This window comes from Trichoderma aggressivum, assembly GCF_033847375.1.
Source record: "Trichoderma aggressivum f. europaeum strain CBS 100526 chromosome Unknown scaffold_005, whole genome shotgun sequence".
Taxonomy (NCBI): domain Eukaryota; kingdom Fungi; phylum Ascomycota; class Sordariomycetes; order Hypocreales; family Hypocreaceae; genus Trichoderma; species Trichoderma aggressivum.
The window spans coordinates 703,508-726,309 of NW_026946371.1; the positions used below are offsets into that span (position 1 = coordinate 703,508).

The 22,802-nt window shown below is 48.3% G+C and overlaps 6 protein-coding genes across 6 annotated transcripts; 2 read left to right on the forward strand and 4 right to left on the reverse strand.

The window, feature by feature from the left end:
- Nucleotides 1-512: 512 nt before the first annotated feature.
- Nucleotides 513-2,283, reverse strand: Triagg1_2128 (uncharacterized protein; the record flags this gene model as incomplete). The annotated part of the gene is made up of 7 exons (XM_062896275.1): nt 513-1,147; nt 1,206-1,430; nt 1,491-1,623; nt 1,679-1,799; nt 1,853-1,977; nt 2,030-2,169; nt 2,226-2,283. The coding sequence occupies 7 exons, from the start codon at nt 2,281-2,283 to the stop codon at nt 513-515; spliced, it is 1,437 nt and encodes a 478-aa protein (XP_062758984.1).
- Nucleotides 2,284-4,409: 2,126 nt separating this feature from the next.
- Nucleotides 4,410-4,905, forward strand: Triagg1_2129 (uncharacterized protein; the record flags this gene model as incomplete). The annotated part of the gene is made up of 2 exons (XM_062896276.1): nt 4,410-4,664; nt 4,729-4,905. The coding sequence occupies 2 exons, from the start codon at nt 4,410-4,412 to the stop codon at nt 4,903-4,905; spliced, it is 432 nt and encodes a 143-aa protein (XP_062758985.1).
- Nucleotides 4,906-11,035: 6,130 nt separating this feature from the next.
- On the reverse strand, nt 11,036-12,445 carry Triagg1_2130 (uncharacterized protein; the record flags this gene model as incomplete). Its single annotated transcript, XM_062896278.1, has 1 exon — nt 11,036-12,445. One exon carries the CDS (start codon nt 12,443-12,445, stop codon nt 11,036-11,038), a length of 1,410 nt encoding a protein of 469 aa, XP_062758986.1.
- A 1,124-nt stretch (nt 12,446-13,569) lies between these two features.
- Nucleotides 13,570-15,347, reverse strand: Triagg1_2131 (CAZyme family GH72 and CBM43; the record flags this gene model as incomplete). Its single annotated transcript, XM_062896279.1, has 3 exons — nt 13,570-14,279; nt 14,334-15,168; nt 15,264-15,347. 3 exons carry the CDS (start codon nt 15,345-15,347, stop codon nt 13,570-13,572), a joined length of 1,629 nt encoding a protein of 542 aa, XP_062758987.1.
- A 3,834-nt stretch (nt 15,348-19,181) lies between these two features.
- Nucleotides 19,182-19,955, forward strand: Triagg1_2132 (uncharacterized protein; the record flags this gene model as incomplete). Its single annotated transcript, XM_062896280.1, has 1 exon — nt 19,182-19,955. The coding sequence occupies one exon, from the start codon at nt 19,182-19,184 to the stop codon at nt 19,953-19,955; it is 774 nt and encodes a 257-aa protein (XP_062758988.1).
- A 186-nt stretch (nt 19,956-20,141) lies between these two features.
- Triagg1_2133 (uncharacterized protein) lies at nt 20,142-21,167 on the reverse strand (the record flags this gene model as incomplete). Its single annotated transcript, XM_062896281.1, has 1 exon — nt 20,142-21,167. One exon carries the CDS (start codon nt 21,165-21,167, stop codon nt 20,142-20,144), a length of 1,026 nt encoding a protein of 341 aa, XP_062758989.1.
- Nucleotides 21,168-22,802: the final 1,635 nt, after the last annotated feature.

Genomic DNA, 22,802 nt, shown 5'->3' on the forward strand with positions numbered 1-22,802 from the left:
TCTCGTCAAAGTGAGGCTAACACCCTCTTCTATCAAAGGAAATTTTGAGCAAAGACTCTCCTCGATGTCGCACTGATTCCATCTCCTTCGAAGCCACAGAAACCTTCAGCCTACACCGATGACTGCCAACAGAGGCTTTTTGTCTTGCAACTAAGCGCCGCGTAAACAAATCCGATAACGTTGGGTTCGTTTATAACAACGACGATATATAGATACTTGTCATCGTTCTCAACAATCACCGCTCTATGCCTGCCATCTGACGCTTCATTTCAATATGGCAAGCCAACACCGTTGATCCGACTCCGCGACACAGAGTCACAGACCATCTAGAGTTACATTTTATTATGTGAAGACAAAGGTCCTGCGTACTGAACCCTCTACTTATAATTCCTTAGAACAGTTTATCAGATGCAATGACGTTCCATAACATCTTATTATTGGTTATGCAATGGTGAAGGGAACCCATGCCGCTATATGTCAGAGGTATATGGATACTAGGTGCTTTCAGTAGACTAAGCTGCAATAGCAGTTGGGCCAGTGCTATTATTACCCAAAAGATCACCCAATGCCAGTTTCAAAACGCCAACTTGGGAGTCATTGAGTGTACGAACCCCTTGTACTGCTTGTACACCACCTCCGTTCAGTCCATTGTTAACAGCCTCCAAGGCGTTCTTCCAGTCCTCATCAGTAAAAGTCACTTTCTCTTTGGCTATTACTCTGGCAATGGCCTTAATAGTGCGCCACTGCTCTTCAGAGAATCTCTCAGCACTCGCTCCCGATACGCTCGAGGCAGGGGCAGCTCCGCTGATGATTTTGACAAAGTCGTCATCCGCGTTTTCTCTTCGCCGAATTGTTCTTGCTTCATAATCGAAGACAAGTTCTTCAGGCGCATCCACTAATTCCCCAGATTTAGATCGAAGCCATGTATTGCTGTCAACAATCTTGGCATATTCGTCGTCGTTGTCAGCGGAGAGGGCCATGATCAGTCTATTGACTTCCTGGCCGCTCATTTTATTTGTCCCCTCTAGAGCCTTTCGGCGTTCTTGCTCTAGTCTGAGGTGCTCGCGGATGATGTTGTCGTGCGGGTGAACAAAATACACAAGCGCAATTCTGTTATAATCGTACTGATCCGGCTGAAATTTGACCACTATAACGCCAAGGTTAGATTGGTGTGTGCCGCCATACAAATCTGGCGCTATACTTACACCGATGAAGGGCGGCTGGAAATTTGCCTCCTGTCAAAGATTCAAGACAATCCCCGATATTGACAATAAGGCTGTTCTCCACGTATGGGACATAGCGCCAACCGTCCACGCTATATACCTGGAGGCAGGCGATAGGATTGCAATATAGAAAGGTTACAGATCCTATATCTGTGTGACCTGCGTAAGAAGCCCGTTTTTTATCATTGTCTCTCTCCCAGTTGGTGTCTGTTCAAAGAAGTCAGTTTACACGCCATCCGAACTGCCCACCAACTTCATTCTACTCACGATATCGTAGATAATGGCCGATTTCAGAATTTGGTTGACTAGAATCGTGCATTTTATAGAAGTAATCGGGCTCTTTGCCGCAGGTCAAGGACAAAAGCCTCATCACCTTTGGGATCAGGGACTCGTGGTAGAGCTACATATCACTTATCAGCATCGGAAATGAGAAGCTTCGTGAGAAGTAAACAAACCTTGTATACTGCGCCAATCTTATCTTCATACTTCTCCATAATTGGAGGGCGTCGTACCTTGCCAGTAGCGTAATAATCGTAGTTGTACTCCTCAATCGTTGGTACTAAACCACCCTCTTTTCTAATACCATTGTCAGTTATTGTTGCCTACATCTCGAATTACTATATACTTACTCTTCAGGTGTTCGTAGCTTGTAACCTTCGAAGAAGCCACTCTCATTTTTGGTTGTGTCTGCGTCCTTTTGCTCCAGTGACGTCGTTTCGTAATAAGTATAGGCAACATCTCGCTGCAGCTCCAACTAAAAGGAAGTCAGTAAATAACGTCGACAAGCCACAGATGATGGAGCTAACCAATTCCATAGGGATCCCATGATTGACAAGATGAAAAATGCCATCCGTTGCTGACTTTTTTATAACTTCAACTAGACTTTGGGTACCTTCATTACCATCGTCCAAGCTCAAGTCTACAACAAAAGTCTCGGCATATTTGACTATATGTTTGAGTTAGACACAAATACGTCAAAGGCGGTCGAGATGTGTATCTTACGATCAGATTTCGTAACCGAAGGCCGTGGAAGTGTTATAATATCTGATGGTTCGGCCATTGCAACAGATAGGCGCTAGAGTCCGTTCTTCAAGTTGTGTGTAAAAGATGAAAAGAAAACGTTGGGAAGCTAGATAATCTCGCGAATATAGAAGGTTTATAAAGAGGAATAATGATGACTTTATAACTTGTAATGGTAAATAGGACTGGACTTTACACAATCAAGGGGTGAAAAGAATACAACGCCACCGATCACATACAAAGTATAGTAGCAGATCGGCGGTGTTTTCTTTCCACCGCATGATAATGTTGCCAACGTAGTTATCTCGAGTTTACTAAACAAGGATCTTTAGCTTTCTTACTTACATAGACTAGTGGCAAACTAAATACATGTCCCTGCAACTAGGACAAAGGTCGGTTAGAAGGATGGCGGTGGAAGCGGCGGTGAAAAGGTAAGATAGTGTTTTATTCGTTGCTGTGATTGTCATCAACTTAGTTGAGTAATATTATTAACTCGCCTCTTTAATTAGTTTTTCCTGATAACTACTACCTAACCCTAAGGTAGCGTCACTCTCTTATTAAAAGTGCTCCGGTAGAATCTTTGAATTTTCTTTGTTAACAATTTGGTATCTTTGCAAACTTGTTTCGCAACAGACTTTGCTAAACCCCCCTATTTCGGGCGGTGTGTTGCTACGTCTAAAGCATCCACGAGTACAAGCGACACATATGAGACTTATTCTTCTACGTACTGTTTTAGCGCACGAGCAATGGAATCTCGGAAAGATATATAATCTCCGCCTTGGCGCCTTCAATAGGTGACCTCTTGCATTGTAGGCTTGGCAGGGTCATTATAGTGATCGGCACGACTCAGAATGAGTTGCATCAACTCCTACTTGTACACCTCAGTGTAAGCGCTACTGAGCGGCCTTTTCGCTTGTGGCACGATCTTGTACCTTTGCATACAGTTATTCATAGGAAGGAATCTGATTTCATCATACTTTGCCACAATAACAAACATGTCATCAGTCTTCGTATCAATAAAGATCAGCCTTGACGACCTAGGTAAGTCGAGGTTGTGGTAAGGCAATGTAAGAAGAAGAGCTTGTCCATTTACTAACTAACGTACTGCATAACATGATATAAGTTAGCTAACTAACCTAGCGGGCTGACGTAAAGGCGGCACTAGGTTATTCTAGACCGTTTGGAAGCCCTGATCGCAATAGTTTCGATTTACGAAGATGCTCGCTGCTGGCATCTGCCTCGAAGCCCTACGCTAACTTCAAGCACGCCGGTCACACGGCCGACGTGCCGACGTGCCGACTCAACTTCTCACAAGACTTGGGCAATAAGCGTAATAACTGGGGTTATACTCCATAAGCTAAAACAAATCCTTGTTTGCGTCTACTGCACTGCGGTGGAAAGAAAACGCCGCCGGTCTTTAGCATGTGATCGGCAGTTCTATATTCTTTCCGCCCCTTGCTGCATAGGAAAGCAGGCTGCACCAATCCACACCAGGATGGTGGGACAAAAGATGTCAGATCACTAATTGAACTACCGGCACGGAGTCTTGTCCGTTCGAAACTGGCCAACTGAAGGCGAATGTGCCGAGTCCTTATGTCCCTTTGTGTTATATAGACAAAATGTAGAAACTTCTTTATTAGCAAGTGAGGATAAAACAAAGAACCACTCGAGAAGGGAAAACTAGTGGTGGTTTTTGCGCCTCCAATAGCTGTTGCCGCTTTGAAGGTTAGAGAGGGGGTGTTATGCCATCAGAGAAAATCCAGAGAGATACGCAAGTTTCTATTGGCTAATACAAGACATGATAGCAAGGTATCATTCTAATCCCATACCTTGTTCTCATGCAGCCCCCCAAACTTGCTAGTTGGTCTAGGATACGAGCGTTGAAGTAAGTGTCATGCGGCCTCAACAACCTTCCCTGCCGTTGTGTAACAAGCGAAGACCTAGGAAGAGACTACTACCAATAAAGGCAATTCTTATCTTGGTCTTTGATGTAAAGAAGGGGCATGGGACTAGAGTGACAAACATAAATAGCCAGCCAGATGTCTTGAACTCAAGAAGCATCTCAACAACCAACACCAGTCTCACATCCAGCAACATTCTCAACTTCACTACAACTTCAAACGCACACTCTGCTTAAAACTTCTCACGCATCTTCAACTCATACCAATGGCTACCTTCACTCCCGCCCAGTGGTCTGCTGCTAAGAACGTCATCGACGCCTTTGCCCAAGAGGGCGTTGATGAGAACGGATTCTCTGAGCAACAGTGGTCCGTTGTTCGCGATATTGTCGATGGTAACCGCACTATCCAGGGTGTCAAGGACGACTCCAAAGTCTACTTTTCCCCTGCCCAGTGGTCTGTTGTGAAGGATATGGTTGAAGGCCGAACTGAGGTACAAAACGAAGTCAAGGAGGAAAGCAAGGTATGTACACCATCTAGGCATCTTCAAGGATCGAAGGATTTACTAATGGTATCAATGATTTTAGGTCTTCTTCAGCCCTGCTCAATGGGCCGTTGTCAAGGATATGGTTGACGGATCTCGCACTATTCAGAGCGTCAAGGATGACTCCAAGGTCTTCTTCTCTCCGGCGCAATGGGCTGTTGTCAAGGATGCAGTCGATGGAAAGACCACTCTCAACATCCCTGCTGCTGTTACTGCTTAAGTTTATAACCTGCGTCTAGCAATGGAATATCATTATCATATGTTCCTGTGGCTTTCTTTCCGAGGTTTCGATTTTGTGGTGGAGAACTTTATAGCTATAAAAGATACAATCTTAGATAGAATATGAAGTCTCTAAGGATAAGACTTATAGGTTTATATTATAAAGATCGGTTGATCTCTTCCATATTGGTCAGAACAAAGCGTAAATCCTGCTTCGTTCTGCGAGTGTCTTGATCCAGTTCCCCCCCTTTCAGCACTCAAGGCTCCACGCTTGCTACAGGCTGCCTTTGGACTTCTAGAGGTAACATATGTACGAGCGATCAGATGACCATCAGCATCTAGCAATCAATGACTCGGGAGGGTAGATATGTACATATCTAGAGAACGCTGCCTAGGATTGGCCATCCAGTTATATTACATTATAGGATCAAAGCGCGAATTAGTACAGTCACGAGTTGTGTTTATGTAACCGTGCTGTTACAGTTACACATGAAATTGATGTATTTATAGCATTCTTTGTCTTTGTCCTCTTTGTTGCCTTCGTCGCCCCTAGAAGCTTTGACAAACCAGGCCAGAATCACCCCAGCTCCGGAGCACAAATTCGAACAAAGAACTTCCGACTGGTTGCGCGTAAATGTACCCGGTAATTTCAGAGACTCTCTTCCCTAGCGGTAAGGACGAAGCATAAATACCGCTTCGCTCTACGCGTTTCTCGATCCAGCTCCCCCCTTCAGCACTCAACGCTCTACGCCTGCCGCGGATTGGCTTTGAACTTCTTCACCACTACTTGACATCTCTTTGGGAGGGAAAGATCCCGCCACGGCCGTCTCTTGCTTCGCTGTTGCGCATTACCTTTGCTGGCCATAACCTTGTCAACACGTCTCAACCGTGTCGGCCCCGTGCTTTGCTACAATTCCTCTCACAACGGTTTTCAACAGTCAAAATGGAAGAGTGTGAATCACTTCCTACCAGACTACTCCTTGACCGACTCGCCACTGGATTATGCGCTTGCATAGCGCTTGCCCTCGCGGCGCTCAGCGGCTGGATGATCTACCTTGTCAACGGCTTTCGCCATCTAAATCGAGTTGCGGATCAAGTCGATTGCATTGTCATCATTGTTATATTTCTTGGCAAGGCTATCATGTTGGGACTGTCAGTAAACTCACAATTCCGAATTGATCTCAACAAATCTCCAAAAGAGACCGCTGCAGAAAAGGTGGACTATCTAAGTTCAGGGTTTTTAAATATATCCCTTGATACTTTGCTCATTAGTCGATTTTTCGCGTGGATTGAGCACCTCAAAACCATCGATGAATCTATGAATGTGAACTTTTGTTTTGCATGCATTGCTATTACGGCATTTCTACTTCTATCCACAATCCTCAACACCTGTCAATTCTTATTTAAGGTATTGTCTTCAATGCCCCGAAAGAAATTTGGCCGAGAGCAATCCGAAATGAGGCAGGTAGAGACAGAAGAGGATACTGAGAGGGGTTTTGAGAAGGCCACAGAAGCCCGCCGCATACAACTGTCGAAATAAACGCTTGGAATAACGAAAGACAATCTTAAGGGGGGGTATTGAGACGTATTTGGAAGCGAAGGACGTTAAGAATGAGCAGACGAGATAGCAAGGAGGGTGCCTGCTGAGAATGATCTATTGGCGCTTAATGTACTGGATAAGCTACTGTTATACAAGTTGATATTTGGCTCTGCCTATCTAGTAAACTATCCGAGTGAAGGAACATCAAACTGGATGCATAGAACCTTTGTTGGTAAAGCCAAACGATGAATGCCGCAATCGGCCTGCTGCCCCCAAGAGTGCGTATCACGTATCACCGAGCACATGTAGATGCCACTGAACGATAATGAGAGAGGACAATGCAAAACACTATCGTCTATGACGATCCTCCAACTACCGCCAGGCCATAGATCAAGTACCTATCTATCATTGTAGGTGAGAGGTGCCCCAGCGATGTGTAAGCATATCAATAGTGTCTACTTCCCAAACTACAGAATATGATACGAGTATGAGCAATCAGATGACCATCGACGTCCTCCAATGAACATGTGGAAGTAGTCCCGTCATTCTTTGTGCTCCGACTGCTGCCTGCTGCAAAAGTTCCAGGTCCTTTGTTCTCCCATCGCAATACTCCAAGTTTAGATCAGAATTTCCATGGCATACACCAACGAGTTTGAACAAAGGAGCTTAGGCTTGTAGGACCGGACTGTAATCACTCAATTTTGGTGCAGAGAAGGAAATATAAATACCACTTCATTTCTACTCCTTTTCTTTATCCAAGTCTCATCGTCAACACTCAACACTTGGCATTCTACACCTGTTACTATTTCTGTATCCGAACCACTCTAGGGGCTATTTCTGAAAGCATGGAGCAACCCACTTCAAAGGTATTTCTTCCCATCTTACGGCTGAGTTATCTCTTTCTCATTCGTTTCTATCCGCCGCTTTATCTCTAACGGGCTTTGCCCCTGCACCCGATATTATAATCCAGCTGATCTAACGCCTTGACATCTATAGCTATGGGCGCAATCTACCAACGAGCGAGTCGACAAAAACTTGCATCTAGACTGGCTTTGCTTAAATTATCTGTGAAAATCATCCTCGCCATCGGATATGTCTACTTCGAAATCTGGCTGTGGGGACTTATCCACCAGTTTAACAGTCAGCACCAAATCGTGCATCGATACAATGCCATAATAGCATTTACCGTTTTCCCCATCACAGCGCTCTACAATGGACTTGGTTGGTATCTTTGGCCCAAGTTCTGCAGCTGGCGCAGACGAATTTCAGAAGTTGAAGTAGAAAGGGACATGTTCTATGCGAATTTTGCTCTCTTCAGTCTGAAATGTGGCATTGTTTTAGGAGTTCACCTCGCACTCATTTCGCAACTGGATCAGTGGTATCAATTTTTTCAGGCTGCTGGCAAGACTCAAGATGCAAACATCTGCACTTGGGTTAATGTTTTCATAGCATTTGAGGTTCTATTGTGGATTATGGACCTTTTTGCTGTTCTTTATAGTTGTATAGAGCGTGTTGCAGTGAGTTTTAGCGTAAATTGCAAGGATGGCGAGCTTAAAGAGAGCTAGGCAGGAGTCTAGTAGACGTTTGAGAAGTACGTCGGGAATAATTGATGGCTGGCTTAGGAGAGATAGCCTTGAGATACTACTTATATGAAGAGACAACCCCTTGGGTACCGATATAAGCCAGCTCAATCATGCCTGTGCCATATGCGAGAATAAATATCTCAAGAGAGTAGCAAACAAGTGCTTGGCGCAAGTTCTAGCTAAATAAGCTCATTGCGCCTGAATCTGGAAGTGAACCGATGAAATTGTGGACAAATTCAGAACATAACTGTTTGTTACATTTATCTATATACATATATTTACAAGTTGCTTTCTATTCATTAATACGTATGGCCCAAAATATCCTAGAGGGAAAATAAACTACGAGTAGCCGAACTCCTATCAATGTTATCCAGAGTTGATCTGTTTCGTGGAACGATGGGCCGCCGTCTTGACTGGGCTCCATCGGGCTTGAGGTGCAAACGCCTCTGACAGAGGGCGACCAGGCCAGCTGACAGTTCTTTGTTAAAGAGCAGTGGGTAATGACCAGTAGATGGCAAATTGTCGATAAAACGTTAGCCATGAGACTTGTCCTTCAAGAGTCCGTGATAATTTTTAGACAAAGCCATTTTGGGGTTTCTTTGACTTACTTTCCGCATTCCAGTTATCGTGGCTCTTTGATCACTTGAAAAGTCTTTTCTGCTTCATACTTTGACCGTCTCTTTTGAACCTCCGAGAGCCTCAACGTGGAATGCGCATTACCCTCTAACATCTCTTGGAGAGAACCCCCGGAGATTGTCCTGCATATTTCACCTCGATCTCGTTGCTCGATTCATAATGTCGGTTGCCAAAGCGTCTCTTTTTGACCTCCCCAGAGACTGTTTCTTGAAGTCCCAGAATGCTCGAGAATAGAGCTTCTCACAGAAGGACTTAGACTTGCGAACTAGTGAGAGCGTTCCGTCTTTGGGTCCCTGGTGCAGTGGTAGCATTTGAAAGAACTAAAGACCAGCCTTGCAGGACCTGAGTGCCTCTGTCTGCGCGGTGGAGCATTGCCCGATAGCTCCACGCTGTCAAGCTACATCGTTTGGTCTTTCTAAATCTTTCATCTACAGTAGGCATTCCTCTACATCATTATTCTTCTATTTCTTCACGCAGAGGACTTGCAGTCTTTGTTACACAATTCCAGTCAGTTGAAGCCATGTAGCTGCTCTTCGTCTAAAGTCATTCAACCGCCTCTCTCCCCACCCCCAATAAATCAACATAGTACTATCAAACTATGACGCACTGGCAGCAAGCAGAATAGCATTCACTCTTTCGTTTGCTTCTCCACACCACCAGACCCATTCTTACGTAGCCACAGCAATAGATAACGGGGCATTGGAGCAGCAACCCCTGAAATTCTCTCCAAGGCTCCAAACTCCCTTATCAACCAGTAATGGTGGGATAATCATCCCATCTCCTGCAAGAACTAGCAGTGCAAACGCGTTCAAACCTGCATACTTCTCCACTGTTGATGTAAACAAAACTCTCCGGGCCAATGAGGTTTTCCCCAACTCCTTTCATTCACTCACTAGTTGAGCCCAACGCCTTCTCTCATTATGTATTAATAAGGGTCTCCCTTCTTCTCTCTCTCTCTCCCTTCCTTCCCCTCCTCCCTCTTCTTCTTCTTCTTCTTCACCATCTTCACTCATCATGGTCACATCCATCAATTCTTCCAACCACATCCCCATATCAACATTCCAACCATCTTCTCAACAGCGAGAAGTACGGCGATGGCTATAAACAGGTGGGCCTTCTTTGACTTCTTCTCTCTCTCTTGCCACCCGCTGACCTCGACCCCAGATTGATACAAACCAACCTCCCAACATCACACCCTTACAACTGCGGACACGCCCTTCCTCAGTGGCAAAACTGCCTGTAGAGATGGCCTGTGGCGAGCAAGTGTGGGCCTAGTTTTCGTGCTGGTACCAGACGAGCAGAAAACTAGGCTCACTCATGCTTTGTCGTCTACGTAGCCTGTTGGGGTTACAGCTCAGCTGATGCCGAGAATGCTGAGTGAGTTAGTCTTTGTGCTGGTACAAAGACTGGCAAAAGACTGGCTCACTCATGCTTTATCGTGTATGTTTGCCGGTAGTTGGTACGCCCATCAAACTTGGATGGCCTGGTCTTTGTGCTGGTACAAAGATTGGCAAAAGACCAGTGCCATCCATGCTTTATCGTCTACATGGCCTGTTGGGGTTACGGCTTAGTTGATGCTGAGAATGCAGAGTGAGTCAGTCTTTGTGCCGGTACAAGACTGGCAAAAGACTGGCTCACTCATGCTTTATCGTCTACATGGCTTGTCGGGGTTGCGGCTCAACTGACGCCGAGAATGATGAGTGGGTTGGTCTTTGCGCTGGTACAAGACTGGCGGAAGACCAGCCCATTCATGCTTTATCGTCTATGTTGTTCCCGGTGCTGCTCTTTCAAGTGGTCAGGCGGTGTCTTGTTTTGAACGCGCGGTAAGTTCAACGTGCTGCTTTTTGTTTCATGGTGAATATTTACTGACTGGATGTAAGTAGGCGAGAAGGGCCACATTGACGGTCGGCTGTGTTTTCTCATCGGACTGGGTTTTCGTACGGGGAGGATTCATCTGTGGAAAGTCGTTGGCGGGTATTACATGAGCACTTGTGTAGCTGCTAGGAGGGAATCGAAGCGTTCTAGGAGTAAGAGAGGCTACAGATCTCCAGGAGACATTGGGCGCGAAGGAAAATGGAAATACAATATGAAATCACAGCACACTCCAGTTCAGCCGATGGTAGTGCCCGTCATGTTGTAACTTGTCTCTATTCTTCGACTTGATCCAGAAATTCCCCGTCGTGTGCCATCTCTGGATGCAGCGCGTGCTTGTCTAGGGCAGTAGCCATATCAAAAGACTCCGTTTCCACCCAAGAGATCAGTATTACAGCAATCGAAACTTGCCACAATCCTGTGCCGTTTGTCACTATTACCATGACTCTAAAGCACTCTACAGCAGTAAAAATTCAACTCCCCAAATCTCCCCAACTCCTCTAAGCATCCCCTCCATGAACCAACTTCCCTCTAACATACACCTGCGCAATATTCCGATCATCCCCCGTCATGACAAACTTCTCCAGCATCCTCTCCACCGAATCACTCTCCTCATCCAACGGTACATTGACCCCCTCCCGCCCATCCCGCATATCAATCACCAACGCGTCAAACTCCATCCCAACAGCAAATCCACCAACCTGTTGATCGAAACCCACGACTTTGGCGCCTCCCTTGGTAGCCATGTAAAACACCTCTTCCAAGCTCAGTGTTTCTCCTCCGCCTCCTTCTTTGCTAACGCTTTCACCCTTCCCGGACTCGAATTTAGGATACAGTGCCTCTCGCGCATACGAAGTGATGAGAGAATGCCTCATAGCATTCAACATGCTCGAACTATATCCACCACCCGAATCCGTCCCTAGACCGACGTTAATCCCCTTCCTAAGAAACTCTTTGACAGGAGCAGCCATGAAGCCTCCTCCAACGGTCATATTGGCAGTAGGACAATGAGCGACGCCACATCCCAAGTCTTGCAGCTTGTTGATCTCATACGGCGTCATGATGGTGCAGTGCGCAAGGATGCTTCGCGGCGTGAGAAGTCCAAAGGACGAGTACAAGTCAGCTTCGTTGCTAAATTCCGGAAAGAGAGATAACGTGGCGTTGATTTCCTGAGCAGCCTCGTTGAAATGCGTCTGAATCGCCAGAGAAGGATCTTCGTGCGCCATTTCTCCCAAAGATTTAAGCAACTGTGCCGTACAAGATATTGCAAAACGAGGCGTCAGAACAGGCTTAACGAGAGAGCCCTCAGGATCAATAGTTCGAATGTGCTGAATACAAGCTTTCGTCGCAGAAATAGACTCCTCAGCCGAAGTCTCGCAGTAAAACGATGGTGAGTTTTGATCCATGTTGCATTTCCCTATCAGAGCCCTCTGACCTCCTCTCAAGCAAGTAGATGCCAACACGCGAGTTGCCTCCCCATGAAGAGAGCCATAGTACGACGCCGTCGTGACGCCCTGCCTGAGCATCCCCCGAACGAGCTTTTCATAGACTTTTTCCGCATAGGACGCATCTTCAAACTTGGCTTCGTTGGGAAAAGTTATGCCGTCGAGCCAGTCGAGGATGTGCATTCCTTGGCCGAGGCCTCGCTGCATCCATTGCGGCGCGTGGTTGTGCGTGTCGACGAAGCCTGGGATGAGGAATTGGCCATGGGAGAGTGTAGTGAGAGGAATATTCGCAATGTTTTGCTCAGCGAGGATATTGGAGATGTTCAATGGGGGGACGTTGGGCTGGAGAGTGAGGATAGTACCGGAAGAGGAGACGGTGATGAGGGCGTCGGGGATGACTTGGAGTTGAGCAGGAGAGAGTGAGTGGATGAGTGTTGCGTGGATTGCCTTGGAGGATTCCGTCATGATGAATCTTGATTTTGATATTAAGGGAGTATAACAGTAGGATTCAAGGTGTTGATGATGATGATTCCAGTGAGATGACGTTGAGATCCAATGCCAGAAGAAGCCGGAGCGGGGCCGTGATCCTTTGATCCAAACCTATCATTCCAGGGCGGGGGCTGACTTGTTCCTTATCAAACAACATGTCTTGCATGGGGCCATTGTTACAATTGTCTCTCTTATCATACCGTTACCAACTATCTATCTCTTTAAAGTTACATACCTCTACAGAGAAGTTGGTGTACTCTGCACGAATTCGTCTCGCCTAAACAGCACCCATTGAGCTCTGCATCCATCCCACATTCAACTAACATACATACAACAAAAAGAAAAGCTCACCCTTCAACAACTCAAAACAACCACCTCACAAACCCCAAAACCCCTTCAAACAATTAAAGGGAAAACGCCAAAAAGAATGTCCTCGGTGAGGCTCGAACTCACGACCTTCAGATGGCCCAAACTATCGTTTAGATCATATCGCCTTTTTCAATATGAGACTGACGCGCTAGCCAACTGCGCCACGAAGACTCTTTGATGCCTTGCCGGTCCACACGATTGCATCATATGGGTTTCGCTGTTCATTTTACGGGAATCGCCACTGAACTGAACATCCAGACACGATTATTTGAACAATTAGTACTTTCACAGACCAAGGTTCACAGTGACATACACAGACACAAATCATTCCTACAAACACTGGCCTCGTATTTCTCAATTCTTTGGAACATCACGACACCCTCTAAGAAAGAGCATCTCAAAACGAATATATACAAGCTCAAAAGAAGCAAAAAGATTAAAAAAAAGGAATTTAAAAAAAGAAGAAAATCTTAAGTATTGTAGAATCGTAAAAGTCAATACTGCTACCGTTCTAATAGCCATAAAAAAAAGAGTCGCGGACACGCAACACCAATGATGCCTTGTATATCAACCGAAAACGACGAGTCCCTCAAGAAAAAGAAGAGAGAGGCCATACAAATCCTGGATCCAAAGATACATGAAAAAAAAAGACGATAATTATTTCACTTTCCTATAAAACCTCCAAATCTACTACATACACACAATCCCCCACTTCAAAGCCTCCTTTTTGTTTACAGGGCAATCATGGCACCGCCGGCAAGCATGGCGACACCCATGTACAGGGCGACGGACAGCTCGCCAATGCTCATCAGCTGAGCACTGGGGCGGCCGGCAACAGCGGCGCTCTTGCTGGTGGAAGCGCTCTTGTCGTCGTCAGTGGAGGTGGAACCGGAGCCGACGGGGGAGGTGGCGGTGGCAGCAGCCTTGTTGATGGCGCTGGCAGAGGCCAGAGCGGCAGAGCAAGAAGAAGCAGCCTTGCCGCTGACGACCTGGGCCTGGCCGTTGAAGTCGCAGGCGCTGGCGGCCTTCTTCTGGGAGTTGTAGTAGGCGTCGAGGACGTAGTCAAGCTTGGCACCGTCGTCGCACATGCTGTAGGCACCGTAGACACCAGTGGAAGCATCGCCGTTGATACCGGCGCAGACGGCGGGGGACTTGCCGCAGATGAAGCCAAAGATGTCACCGAAGTCGTCAGAGGAGAGGTCGTCGGAGCGGACGCAAGACAGGGAGGTCTGCATGCAGGTGCAAAGGCCGGCGTCAGGGGTGGGGGGGAGGTCGTTGATGGCCTGCCAGTCATCGGTCAGAGCAGGGCAGCTGGCGGCCTTGTTGGTGGGCTTGTAGTCGCTGGAGTCAACACCCTTGGGGTCGGCCTTGGTGACCTGGGACTGGAGAGCGCTGAAGTCCTTGAGCTTGGTAACCTGGTTGTTCTTGACGGAGACGAGACCTGGGATTGCGTTAGTCATGTGACATTCAATTATCCAAGTACTTCAAAACTCACCATAGTCGTTGGCCTCCTCAAAGAACATGTAGACGATACCACCGCTGAAAACCTCAGTCATGGTGTCGGAGTACAGGGCAGCAGTCTCCTGGAAGATACGGTTGGCAGCGCCATCGGGCAAGTTGCAGCCGTACTCGGCGAAGAAGACGGGGACGGAGTAGTTGGAGAAGAAGGTGGTCTGCTCGTCGTATCCGGACTTTTGCATGGAGCTCTGGCCACACCAAGAGTAGATGTTGTAGCCCCAGAAGTCGATGGCGGAGTCCTGCTCGCCGCAGTTGAAGTAGTCGGCAATCTCGGCGCGGATGTCGACGTCGTCGTTGGCGGCGTAGCCAACGCCCTGCCAGCGGTACTTCTTGGACTTGATGTAGGCCTTTGTGTCGCGGACGGCGGCCTTGACGTAGGCAGAGGCGCCCGTGTTGTTCTTGGCGTTGCTGACCTCGTTGCCGGCGAAGTAGCCGATGACGTTGGGGTACTGGGACATCTCGTCGACGACGGCCTTGTAACGGGCGAAGAGGTCGGTGTTCCAGCTGGGGGTGTCGCGGTTGATGGACAGGGCGGGCTCTCCCAGGTCGGAGAAGACGTAGATGCCGGCATCGTTGAGGAGCTTCATGCAGGCGGAGTGATCGGCCGAGGCGTCAATGGCGTAGGTACGGATCACGTTGGTGCCCAGCTGCTGGAGCAGAGGAATGTCACGCTTGCAGTTGGCCTCGTTGGAGAGAGGGTCGATGAAGGTCGAGTTGCCAGAGGTGGTGGTTCCGGCCTGGCCGACATCCTGCTGGTACGCAACACCCTTGATGAAGAACTGGGTGCCGTTGGGGTAGAAGAACTTGGAGCCCTATTTTTTTGGCATCGACAATCGACGATTAGCGGTTGATCTTGGACGTTGGCGAGTTTGAAGATCTGGACAAGGAAAAGTGGAAAGTGGCTCACCTTGGCGGTAATGGACGGCAGATCAGCGGAGAGGGCGCTGCCAGCCAGGGCGAGCATAGAGACGGAGAGCTTGGACAAGCTCATTTTGACGATTCTTGGAGGTTTGATTGCGATATTTGCGTTGTTTCTAACGATTGGAAGTGCTGAAGAGCAGCAAGGGAGTGGTTGGAATGGTAAAAAGGTTGGTTTGGTGAAGCACCAGAACGATTGCTTGTTTCTAAAGAGTGTCTGAAAGGCCAACTGTACGAGGCGGCCACCCTCAAAAAATGATGAATTAGCTACAAAAATCAAAAGAAAGATGCGAAAAAAAAAAGAAGATCTGGTCCGTCCAAACGGCGCCATGGAGCAGGCGGCGAGTGTTTTGTTGTCGCGCCAGGAGAGCGAAGAGGATCCCCAGGGCAGGGGAAATTGGATGCGACAGGCCAAGTCTCGCAGCAGGGGCCCCCCTGTCGCCCCAGGCCCCTGCTAGCCAAGGTACCCGAGCGCCTATAGTTGGTACCTTGCCCTGAAGCCCGTCAACGGATCCATTCAATGGATTGATTAGGTGATTTGCTGCAGCCACTTGCAACTGCGCTGCGCTACTGGGAGGCGCAGTTGAGGAGAATTGGAACGTTGAAGCTTGTTCTTGGGGAGATCAGGGCCAATGGGCGGCTCCGTTCAGGGGGCCCGCGACCCCCAGATCCCCTGTCACAGGACCCCTGGCGCTGGATGTTGGACGGTGCGAGCGAGCGAATGAGATGTCGAGTCGCCACTGTCACACGTGTTATCCCTTAGCAATTGATCACACATTAATTACTGCACGTCTGCTAAGCAGCAACTCGACACGAGGCTTCTCGAAGCCGGATTCCTGCACTGTGTGCCATCAGGTGTGTAAAGGTGTGGGACCCCAGCTCGCTCTGGTGAGAAAATACGGAAAGGGGGCTCTCGAATACAACTAAAGAGAGACGATCCACCAGCACGGCGTATTTTCCCCTGACTACTCCGTACTTGTACCTACTATACAGTACAGCACGACAATGCAATGCGAGGCGAGGCGAGGCGAGGCACGTTACAGGTCCCGTCTGGGCGAAATGAAGCAATCAAGTGACATTTGACTGCTCGCAGAACGATCTTCACTTGGGCGGTCCTTGCATCTTCTGGGCGACTCTGTTCAAATGAGCTTGGAAATGAAGCTCTCGGGGCTCCTGGTGCTTTGCTTGGCACATGGTTTTTGCCTGTCGAGACACTACCTGCTAGGTAGTACCTATGTTTCTTTCATTCCTTGTCACGAATACAATGAGAATTCTCTATTACGAGGTACTTGGCATTTGCTTGGTTTATTTGCTTGGTAGTATCAATTACAGCCCTCTCTCCCTTTTTCCCTCGGGCGACGCGTCAAGGGCCCGCAAAGTCTCATCTGAGCCTCTCTTCACATGCGACAGGCCGTGCTCGCCTCGTCTTGTCTTGTCTTGGCCAGCCTTGTTGGCACATGTTGCTCCATTGTTGCAAAAAAAACATCTGTGCTTGCTCCCATGCCGCAACTGTAACTAACCTCCATACCATACGAGTACCATCCCGTATAGAAAAGATGCCTCCTCCACTCTCTCCTCCAGCCGAGCCTCTCTCTCCAACCTGTTGCTGTTTCGCATCGAAAAAGCGGCTAGTCCAGGAACCAAACCAAACATGCCCCCGGTCCCACCCTCGTCTGACACTCGCATTATTCCCTCTCCCCCTCTCTCTCTCGCCATTCTGTTTCGCTGCTCCTCTCTCGATCCAGTTGTATTTTTCCAGTGCCTTTTTCGGGACCTCGGTGCCGTAGTTAGTGGCTGAGGAGCTGCGCTACCCGTTCAACTGAACTGCCCTTTCGGATTTGCGGTTCGTGCAAACGTCTCTCTCTCCCTTTCTCGGAGCCACGGCACATTCATCAGAGCTCGGATACGGCCCGTTTAGGAGCCGACTATCCGGCCCTGCAAGTTGCCCCGGGGGCTCATTCACGCTGCTTGTTCTGTGTTCTTTGTTTCTTTTTTGTTTTTGTTTTTCTTTTTCTATTCTCGCCTAGGTAGGTCAAGATGCGAGTTTGGATGGTGCTCAAGTCATCCGTGCTGTAATCAACCCGCTCTCTGAAAAGGAACTACTCGCTTATGCAACGCCGCAAAGTATGGAATCGATGGAAAACATTCAACTTATCCTCTCCGCACCTTGTAGTAAAAGTCGCCGATGCTGTAGAGCACTTCGTCCCAAAACTTCATGGCGCTCCAGTTCTCCCGTCTTGGGCGGTGTCGATCGCGGTCTGACAAGATCCGGCGGTGGTAGTGCCCACACGCATGGTGGTAGACGAGCTCGCCTTCAGACATATTTAATATGGACGAGTAGTACTGATCTGCGCGGAAGTGCGTTGCCACGGATAGCAGATGCCGGAGACTGAAACAGTCTGTGCTTTTTTTTTTTTTTCAACTGGAGTGTTGCTGTGATATGATTGCTTTTATTGTATCAATCGGGCGCTGATTGGCGTTTGACAATAATAGCGTGAGCCTGCATGGAATTGTCTTGGTGGTGATGCAGGTGTTGATGTTGATGTCAAGAGAAGAAAACCGCAGAAGTTGCCATCAGCGAAATGATGAGTTCGCCGCTTTATTTATCCTTCCTGGCCTAAACAATACATGATCAACTCTGTACGTTTCGTCCAGTACAATATGATTCTGCCTCGTGCCTTGGCGAAGTCATTTCTTGGTCAGATGCGTCGCCGGCGCCGTGACGGACAGTCACGAAGGATTCCGGCCGCAAGATCGGGTGTCCACTCTGCAGATCATATGCATGTCCGAAGGCGAATTCCGTGACTGGGGAGGACCTTTGTCCAACATGCCATGATTGGAGCGCCCTTGTACTCGATTGTACTGCACAGTATTACAGCTAGAAGAGGCGCCGATGGTTGGACCCTGCATGCGTTGGCTTGTAGATGCACCTTTGCGAGGCTTCCAGCTCCGGTCTCAGCAGCACTAGCCAGACCTGTTTACCCTACAAGCACAACGAGGATCATGATAACCATCAATTAGGGCGCCATATGCCAGTTAGTTACCGTTCCATTTGGTAGCAAAGGATAGAGTATGACGTTTTGAAATGGAAATGAACCGCAATATCTCTGTAGCACAGTGGTTCTTTAGAGAGGCATAAGCATTATGTTTTATCTCAACCAAAGGGCGTTGGAATAGTTTTGAGGCGTGAAATAGTATCGGCTAGGGAGATACTAGGTACTTATTTCCTGGAAAATCTAAAAGAAACCACACATAGTAATACTAGAAAATATAAGAGAAGGACGTTTGATATCAGTCGCTAAAGACGGCAATACGACGAATTTGGTTGAGCTTGCTCATGCTCAACCGCGGGTTGATGCTCCATACGCAAGGCTGCGATCACCGACCGACTCCTCCACTAATTGCAATACCGCTACTACAGACAGCTCCCCAACAACAATTATCAATAAATAGCCGCCGTTGAGGATTTATTAGGTAAATCCACCACCGTTCAGTGCAATATAACAATTGATTTCTTATCCGCCATGCCCCCTTGTCGCCGTGGCTGCTTATTTTCTAATAATTCAAGGTAGGGAGAGAGGCTCAACAAGCCACTTCAGCCAGCCAGCCACCAAAGGATCCATGTTACCGAAACTTCACACTTCGACCAACCTCTAGGTACCTAGGCAGCTCTCCTCGCTTGCGACCACTTCCCACCAAGATAAAATGGCGAACGCGGTACCCTAAAAGTATTCACTACCTGCAACCTCTTATTCCCTTCAGCATCAGACACGATACGTCACGACGCCTCCCCCTCCAGCTTTGCCGCGCGCAAACTGCGCCTGACAAAGGCAGCTGGGCTGCCATCTTGTTTTGTCTGCCCCGCAATCGAGTTGCGCACGCGATCCACGACTTTTCCCACGCAGCCATGAATCCAAGCGGCCTCGGGGCGTCCATGTGGGCGTCGGCCAGGAGACGCCCCTACGAACGATCTTTCGACACCCGCTCGAAATCCATGCCCCCCGTTTCAGCCTTGCCGACACAGCCAAGCTCCGAGCCGACGGCCGTCCTGCCCTCAGCCTCGTCCGCCTCGCTGTCGCCGCTGCAGGCCTTTCACAGGTTCGAGCAGGCGTGCCAGCGCCTGCGGTGGAAGTACATCGACCTCGAGTCCTCGTACCAGCGCGCGCTGTCCCCGCAGGACTACGGCTTCTCGACGCAAGACGCAGAGGTCAACTTCAAGGTCGACTTTCACGAGTTCTACGTCCGCATCGAGCAGGCGCTGGTGTTTGTCCTCTTCGTCTTCGGCATTACGGTCCCTAGGGGGAGTGGCGGGCCGAGAAGCCAGGCGGCGCATACATATCATCATAACGTGCTCAAGACGTTGGAAGAGGAGGACAATCCGCTGTTTGAGGCGCTGGGGAGAGGGGATGTCAATCATGCGCTGTGGAAGGCCAAAGAGCTGCGGAATCGGTGGAAAGATGCGGCCGAGGGGAGAGAGACGCCGCCGCTCAAGATGTATGATTTGACGTGGATCGTGAGACAGGTGCTTGGAGGCCTGGAGGTGTCGTATGGCATCGCGGCTGGGAGGATTGAACAGCTCAGGATGGAGGGCGATGGGCTCGCGGAGAATGGAGACGCGGGCGGTGATGCTGGGGACGGCGATGGGTGGGATTGGATGGTGGAAATGGATTGGGAGGCGTGAGAGGAGCACGTTGGATGAGCGTCTCCATCTGCTGGACGGCTGGAGTTTTTCTTGTATGATACAATACCCGCATATGCACATAAGCCGGCGATTCGAGGTGGGAGCGAAATAGGTTGCTGTTATAGCACCGTCTTTATATAGAGAGGAGCCAAATATCGAAGAAACGCATTTAATGACATGTATGATTTAGTCTTCTTCCTCCTTTACGCTGTCTACCTTTCCCTTTTGACGAAATGCCTTCCTTAGAGCACATTTACCATCATTTCGTCCTCCGGCGCGACACTCGGCACACTTTTTGCCGTGGTAGACCAACAGGATATGCAATCCGTATTTGTCTCCATCCGGCACCCTTGCTTCCAAATGCGCCTGTGCCTCCTCTCTGTTTGCCGTGGCCGGTCTCCATCCCAAGAGTCCCGTTATGCGATACACGTGAGTGTCCACCGGGAAGCTATCCCGTTGCAAACAGAACAAGAGAACGCAGCTCGCCGTCTTGGGTCCCACGCCTTGAAAGGAGAGGAGCTCACGCATGGCGGAATCATTGGAGGCGTGGAGGAGGTGATCTAGGGAGTAGCTCCCATACCGGGCTTTTGTCTGGTGGAGGATGTTCATGATGACTTTGCTTTTGACGACGCTGAGGCCCCCGGAACGGATTGTTCGCTGCAGCTTTTCCGTTCCTCCTTGGACAACGGCCTCCCAGTTATCGCTGCCCTCGTATGTTTCATCCATGGCGAGCTTTGCGCGCGTTGAATTTGTATCTGATGTGTTCTGGCTCAAGATCGTGCGAACAAGAGCATCGAGAACGACGGGAGCATCCCCACATCCGGCGCGCGTACTGGGAGCGACGATGGCTTCTGCTCGGCGCTTACGCTCGCCATGAAGAGATGCGAGGATACGATGAGCTAATGAGCATTCCTGAGGCGTGGGATGGCGAAAACCTGGGAATGGAGAGGTTTGAGAATGAGCTGTGAATGATTTGAGCTTGCGGGCTTGGAGGATGGCGGCCTTGTCTGGGGATTTTGGCGGAGGAAGGGGCTTAGTCGTAGAGAAGGGGATTTTGGATATGGGTAGATCTGATGTGTTGGATTTGGATTCTGACTTGACGGATGGAGCTGTGTTTTTGGTGTTGAGGTTGATGTTGATGTTGGATTCTTGCTTCTTGATGTTGCGGAGGCTGCGCCTCGGAGGCGGCGGTTCTATAACTTCTTGTTTCATGGCTGAGGGACTGGTTAAGAGAAAATGCGGGATGATATTAAGTAGTGATGAATGAGCTTTGTTTCTATGAATTGAAAGCATCAGCTTGTCTAAAACGTAATGTTCATTGAAGCCGTTGGCGGTGTAAGATGGGACATGTCCATGTCAAGTCGATGAGGTCAAGGATTGCCACCATGACTAAGCTGCGAATCGCTACAGGGAGCTGCTCCCTTGATACCGTTCACAATTGCACCCGAATCTTTGAGATGACCCATCATATATTTCATCTCCAATTAAAGATTCATCTCGTTACTAAAAAAGGCTTTGCGCTGACCATTCTGGGCAGAGAGACTCTGACCTGGCTTGCTGACGCCAATTCAGCTGCAACCCAAGTCGTCCATGTTAGCGTTGGCCATGGTTGTAGATAGACCGTGCAAGTACATGTACATATACGAGCCTTGCTGATGTGGTAGTGGGCTGACGGCCTTTGTATTTTATTTCGCTTCATTTCGTTTAATTTCATCTTATTGAATTCTTTTCTTTATTTTGGCTTCGATTCGTTGATGCTTGGCCATTTAGACCGGTTGCCCCATCTCTATCTTGCCCCTCGAGGAAATGGGTCGAAACATTGACATCATCACCTTCAGCTGTCTCGTGATTCAACGTGATTATACTGAATACAAGTCGGCATATTGTCTAAAATCCCTATGACATTTTCTTCTAGAACTGCTATAACAATAAACATATCCTAACAATTACCCAAGTGAAACAGTTTATGTAAGTAAGAGATCTAGTAGATATAACTCTATCTAGTAGATGAAAATAGATATACTGCATATATAGGGCTTTAGGGCTACCATAAGTCTGGATGGCTACCTGTCCCTCCTGACGACATGTCTTTTATATTTGCCTATATCTACTAGATCTATCTACATCTACTAGATCTGCTCATGTCTACTAGATCTATCATCACCTAATACACCTAAAGAACTCTCTCGGAGGTTTTGTAGTCGTTGGTTCCAATGGTGAGGTCCACAGCTCCCTGCTTCTTGTCGGGGGCTTCACATCAGCCACCGTCAGGTGCTCAGGGAAGGAGTCCGGCGACTCTCGCCGGGTTGGCATGATGCGTTCGTGATGGTCTCTAAACCGTGGCGTGACGCGATAATTCGTGAATCGTGAGGTACTATCTACATCAACATCCATTATTAGTATGAACTATTCTGCTCGCTGTTTGAAAGAAGACATCATGGCTGATACTTGGAAATCCAATGCTGGTTAAGCTTGGACAGCAGCAGCATCAATACTGAAAGCTTCATGTTCTATTGCTTCATCATACTGACATGTAGTTTTTTTCTTTTCTTCTTCTCAATTTTTTTTTACGTCACGATGATCGCTAAGTTCTCAGTAAGGTTCGGTCATCTTGGAGTTGTACTGCGTATAATTACCTCAAATCAAGAGGAAGAACGGCTCCGGATGGATCGTTTATGTTGTTTGCATCGTAATTAAAGATCTTGCCAGCTCAAAATCGGCCCCAAACAATGCACGGGATCCCGTACACACAAAACACTATCATGTTTGCCTAAGTAGGTACATGTAGGTAAGGCGAATTGTGTCTCTATACACATGAAGGGTTTAAAGTTGTCTAATAAAAAGCAT